General features: G+C 51.3%; 1 protein-coding gene across 5 annotated transcripts in view; it reads right to left on the reverse strand.

The window, feature by feature from the left end:
* The window catches only part of LOC146237642 (endonuclease V-like), a 28,950-nt gene that overhangs the window by 9,750 nt on the left and 12,905 nt on the right, over positions 1-6,295 (reverse strand). For 2 of the 5 annotated variants that reach the window (XM_084685698.1, XM_084685696.1), the window contains one exon: positions 3,796-3,857. In XM_084685698.1, the coding sequence (XP_084541824.1) occupies positions 3,796-3,857 (62 nt within the window). Of the gene's footprint in view, positions 1-3,795; positions 3,862-5,457; positions 5,504-6,295 lie in introns of all 5 variants that reach the window. The other 3 variants (XR_014740609.1, XR_014740610.1, XM_084685697.1) reach the window with 3 other exon arrangements.

The following is a 6,295-nucleotide window of genomic DNA, read 5'->3' on the forward strand; positions in this document are numbered from 1 at the left end:
TTCTCCCTCTTTCTCCATCTCTCTATCCATCCCTCACTCTCTCCATCTCTCTCTCCATCTCTCTCTCTCCATCTCTCTCTCTCTCTCTGTCTTTCTCTCTCTCTCTCCATCTCTCTCCTTCTGGGGGGCTCAGCGTTTGTTCTTGTTATCACCGAGGAGCGGAGACGTGTGTGTCTGACGACGATGCGATACTTGTGAAAAATGAGGCAGGTGGCAGCGATTTATCACTGCTCGAGGGCCGCGTGCCGCTCTCTGCTAGGACGGCTGGTGTCGCCGAGCTCAGGAGGTTTTTCTGTGGGGGGCCAAGCATGATGAAATGATTGCGGATCCACTCCACCGCGTCAGATAGATAAATTAAAGGTTGTTGTATATAGATGGAATAGATATAGAGAACAGACAGACAGACAACGAGAGAGATATAGATCGCCACACCTTTCTTAAGATTTGTTCACAACACACATCAGCTTTTCCCTAAGCCTCCCCTTCCATCCCCCCCCAATCCCCCCCCAATCCCTCCCTCCCTCCCTCCCTCCCTCCCTTCTTCCCCGTCCTCGATTCTCCGCCTCCGAGGGTTGTTGTACAAACGCGCATCTCTCTTCCTCTGTCGTCCGCCTGTCTCTCTCCCCGCTGGGCTGGAGGTGGATGACAGCACAGCGGTGCGATGGAGCGGGATAGTGCGGGGAGATGGAAAACTCCTCCAAGAACACCTACGGCGCCCTGTCATCCTGTTCTCCTCCCCCCCCCCCCGCTCATTTTCCCCACATCTATTTCCCCTCTCTCTCAACCCCCTACTCCAGTATCTCCCTGCCCCCTCATCTCTCTCTCTCTCTCTCTCTCTCTCCTTCTCTGTCTTCCATTGCGCAGTCCCAGTGCGTACGGAGGAAAACAGGCACTGGGTACCCCGCCAGCCCTCTCTCTCTCTCTCTCTCTCTCTCTCTCTCTCTCTCTTTCTCTCGCTCTCTGAGTGGGCCCAGATGTCTGCTGTTGCCTCCAGCTTACAGTGATAGTCTTCCACTAGGACTCTGGGAGGGGAGGGGAAGGAGGGAGAGCAAAATTTGCGAGAAAGATGGGGAGATTACGGGAAACAGAAAGACAAAGACAGAGAAAAAAGGAAGTAAACATGATAAAGGAAAGAAATGAGGGGAGGAAGCCGGGATAAGGGGAGAGAAAAGGGAAGAGTAACAGGTGCACGGCGAGAGCGATGAGAGAGAGAGAAAGAGAGAGGGAGGGAGAGAGCGATGAGAGAGAGAGGGAGAGAGCGATGAGAGAGAGAGAGGGAGAGAGGGAGAGAGAGAGGAAATGAGAAAGGATGAGAAAATCCTTGAGGGGATTCTGATGCTGAGATCAATCGCCTCATCACGTCTTCAGTTTCAATCTCAACATCAAACGGAAAACCGAGGCTTTAGCCTTTTGTTGCGTCCGTCCACGCGCGCGTGTGTGTGTACGGACACACACTCACACACACACACTCCATTAAATAAGTTCTGTCCTAACATTACCTATTTCTTGTATATATGCAGCCAACAGTGTGTGTGTGTGTGTGTGTGTCAGGCAGCCTTTCGTGAGTCTGGGAGAAGTGCCCGGCTAGCCAGACATTCAGGGCCAAGACTCTCCTGACAATAACACTGGCAGGGTGGGAGGACCGTCCTCAGATGCTGTTCACCATCAACACTCATCTATGCAAAAACACATCCCCCTCCTAGAGACACACACACAGTCAAACTTCTGTTTTCCCTGACTTCAAGCTCAACACACTTTCCCCTAATCAATATAGCTGCATTTTTTTTCATCGCAAAAAAGGTAATTTCCTAATAAATGCTCATTAATACATTGTGACATTTTGGAAATGTTTGAGGGAAAGGGCATCGAAATCACAAGTGTAGAATCAGCAGGAGCCTAATTGAATTAGTTCCATTTGGTTTTGACACAACGGCGGCGTGGCCCATTGGTCCAGACTAGGGTGTGGGCGGGGTAAATGAGAGGGATAAAGGAGTGCGATTGGCTCGGACATCAACACGTTGGGGTGCGCATCCATCAAGCAGCGGGAGAGCTGCACTGGGCAGGTTCATCAAGTCTTCATGGTGGGGAACGGCTATAGATCGAGTCGCCAGGTAACGGCTGTGGAGATTCAAATGATCTCACCACGGCCCCATGGGGAGCATCTGTTTACCTAGACATGGCTCTCTTTCAAACACGCACATCGTGTCATGCCCTCCACATTGTGTCATGCCTTCCACATCGTGTCATGCCCTCCACATCGTGTCATGCCCTCCACATCGTGTCATGCCCTCCACGTCCCTCCCTTGTTCCCCGTAACCCCCCTCTCCCCTCGTTTCCCTCCACGCTTCTCTATCCCTTCATCTCCTCTCTCGTGCTGCTCCACCTTTCATCTCGCTCGCCTTGGTCCCTCGCTCGCTCTCTTTCAGGGAGAGAGGCTTGGTCCCTTGCTCGCTCTCTTTCGGGGAGAGAGGCCTATTGCTTTCCTGCCAATTGGGGGGCTCCGAGCCCAGTCAGTTAAAGAGGTGTTCAATTCCCTGGGCCCTGTGAGTGGCTCTCCAGCACCAAGACTTCACACACCACTCGTGTGGGGGCGTCGTATCGCGTGCGCGTGTCTTGTATCAGTCAAACTACGTGTGCATGAGTGGGCGTGTCCCTACGGTCTCATTCATTTCACACGACAAGAACACATGAATTCAAACTGCCCAGTCTGAGCGCGGCGGCTCGTTACCATCGCTCCATCCGTCCACACGGAATATTTCGGAGGATCACGCGGTGTTTTCCGAGCCGCACTCTCAGACCAAGGAGGAAAGAGGGTTTTCACATGAAAGCCTTCTTCTGGAGGAGAAAGGAAAGGTAAAGTAAGGCTGAAGCCCAGAGAGGAAGCTTGCTAACTCGGAGTAAAGCCGTCCCCCCTGGTCTTGGCTCTGCTGACGTGCTGATCAAAAGGCAGGAGAGGGCCAGGGGGATCTTGCGTGTCAGAGGGGCTGTTCTGAGGGGAGTGGCCAGAATCGGGGATGAATTTCAAAAGGATGAAAGAGGGGAGGAGAGGGAGAGAGACAGGAAGAGAAAAGAGGGAGATTGGAAAAGAGTGGCATTTTTAAGCACATGTCTGGGTTTTTGTGTTCGCTCGTTCAGCTTGAGTGCGTGTGCAGGTGTGCGTGTGTCTTAGTGTGTGCACAGTGTGTGTGTGAGTGTTTTGTCTATGTGTGTGTATATTGCAGTATGTGTGAGTCTTGAGTGACTGAATGTGTAGGTATCTTACAGTGCGAGTGAGTGCTGTGTGTCTGAATGTGCGAATATTGAACAGGGTGTGTGTGTGTGTAGGTGTGTGTGTGTGTGTGTGAGTCTGAGTGTTTATATACCAGTGTGGGTCTTCTGTGTGTTCATCTGTGGAGTCAGGTGGCTGAGCGGTTAGGGAATCGGGCTAGTAATCAAAAGGTTGCCGGATCGATTCCCGGCCGTGTAAATTACGTTTTGTCCTTGGGCAAGGCACTTCACCCTATTTGCCTCGGGGAGAATGTCCCTGTACTAACTGTAAGTCGCTCTGGATAAGAGCGTCTGCTAAATGACTAAAAATGTAAATATAAATCTTGGCGGTACCTTGAGGACTCCCAGAGGAGGGTCAGTCAGGGAGAAGCTTGCTGTTCATTTGCAAGAGGATTGCAAAGATCAGACACCCACACACCTTTTACCTGCAAATATCCCTATTACACCTTCGGTGCATTTAGTACACACACCAAGTGTGTTGGAGGAATAAAAAGTGGTGTAACGTAATGAGTGAGTGAGTGTGTTTACCTGTCTGTCTCAGGTACAGGCTGATGGGAAGTGGACCCGAAGATACTCTCTGGAGCGCATATCTGCCTGAAAGAGAGAGAGACAGAGAGAGAGAGACAGAGAGAGAGAGAGAGACAGAGAGAGAGAGACAGAGAGACAGAGAGAGAGAGAGAGAGAGAGAGAGAGAGAGAGAGAGAGAGAGAGAGAGAGAAAGAGAGAGAGACAGAGAGAGAGAGAGAGAGAGAGAGAGAGAGAGAGAGAGAGAGAGAGAGAGAGAGAGAGAAAGAGAGACAGACAGACAGACAGACAGACAGAGAGTTACCCTGAATCTCTGACATTGTCCCATTACAGCAGGTGTCCTTAACTTAACCAATCCAGACACACCCTTTGATTGATGTGAACACACAACGTCATTAAATCAGTTCACAGGAAGTTTTCTAAGAGTTAGTTTAACACCAGGAGGGTTAATTTAGGTCCATCTTATGAGAGTGGTCACATATGAACATGAAACATAAGTCAAATGAACCCTCCCGGTTCAAGTAACACTTCAAAATGAGTTGTGTGCTCCTCTAATAAGTTAGTCAACTACAACATGCACAACAACCTCCAAAACCACATGAGGAGATCAAAGCCCCCATCCAAAGCTGAAGAGAAACTCCCTTCAAACTATGCCTGGCTTCCCCACACGACAGCGCTGGCCAACCATCCGTCAAATTGGTTCAGAAAATTCATCTTGGAGCTGTTTTATTTGATTTGGCTCTTTCTTTGTTGTGGTGATGTGACTCGTGGTACACAAAGAGAAGCTGTGCAATGTGTGAGAGTGCGGGCATGAGTTTGGAAGTTTGTGAATGTGTGTGTGTGTGTGTGTGTGTGTGTGTGTGTGTGAGCGTGTGTGATATGAGTTTGGGAGGAGAACAAAGAGAGATGAGTGTGAGGTGTAGGTAAAGCCGCGGTTTCAGATAACCATAATGAGAATCTAGTTCTCTCCTCTCTCATCTCTATCAATCAGCCGGGGCATGACTCACTATGTTTACGTTCTAAAGACCCTGATTTATCATGCACAACACACACACACACACACACAACACCAGCGGAGGTAGATGGGAACATACCAACATGTGTACACACATCCACGCATGTGCACACATACACACATGCATGCCCCCCCCCCCCACACACACACACACACTCACTCATACAGTTACACACACACACACACACACACACACACACACACACACACAACACCAGCTAAGATAGATGGCAACACACACACCAGCTAAAGCAGACTGCAACACACAAGCAAGCGGTGCAAGACGGGACAACGGCAAACAAAACCCCGCAAAAACAGGACAGGAGCTAAATCACAGCCAAAGAGAAAACCCTAGCATAACACCACAACCACTTACCTCACATGCACACTCATACACAGCCCCCACAGGGATAAAAATACCCCTAATGCTTCACTGGCAGAAAGGAAACTCGCGCTGGTTAAAAGTTTGAGGAACGAGCACCAGAGTCGCCAGCTCTCTGCACAACTTCCAGCCAGAAACAGAACAGCAGGTGTGAACACACTCATTTCCATATCTCCCTCAAACCGCACCTCACACACACGCACACACACACACACACACGCACACAGTCCGCACAACACAGGCAGACAGCACACCAACGCACACGTACGGTGATCTGAGAGAGCGCAGGGGTGATCCGTCACGGTTTAAGACGTCTGAGGGGGAGAGAGAGCGGAGGCAACAAATGAATGTGGCAGCTGTATGGGCGGGTGTCCTGTCCTTCTGTGTGTGTGTGTGTGTAGTTGACAGGAAAGGGAGGTGTGCATCGGGACACTGACAGGATTGAAGTTCTGCGAGTGCAGTGTTTGAGCATGAATTGATGCCCGCTGTCGGTGGGCACAGAGACGGGTAGAGAACGCATGGGTGGACACTGAGCTGAGGGGGAGGAAGGGGGAGGAAGGGGGCCTCTGGCATCTTCACACACACACACACACACACAAGGGCAGGACACCCACCCCAAACATGCCAACACGGACAACAACAAACATGTCGCTCACACACACCCGGTTGGATACACGAACAGCAACGATCTCACATCCACGAGCGTGCGCAGGGACACACCCACATATGGACAGAGAGTGTGTGAGGTCTGAGCCCTGGCCTAGTTCCACTGGCCTGGGGCTCGGCTCCTCTTCTGGCCCAGAAGCCCTTAATCCCTGCAGCAGTCTGTCTGACTACACCATCAGCCCTCCCTCCCTCCCTCCCTCCCTCCCTCCCTCCCTCCCTCCCTCCCTCCCTCCCTCCCTCCCTCCCTCCCTCCCTCCCTCCCTCCCTCCCTCCCTCCCTCCTCCCCCTCCCCCTACCCTCTCCTCGCTTTCTTACTCTACCCTCACCTGTCCTCTACCCCGCTCTCTTATTCTACCTTTAGTCTCTCTCTCTCTTTCATTCTCTTACCTTCCCTTTTCGTGTCCCTCCCTCCCTCAACCCCCCTTCCTCCCTCCCTCCCT

The sequence above is a fragment of the Hypomesus nipponensis genome, chromosome 21, assembly GCF_054491055.1.
Source record: "Hypomesus nipponensis isolate SF chromosome 21, ASM5449105v1, whole genome shotgun sequence".
Taxonomy (NCBI): Eukaryota; Metazoa; Chordata; class Actinopteri; order Osmeriformes; family Osmeridae; genus Hypomesus; species Hypomesus nipponensis.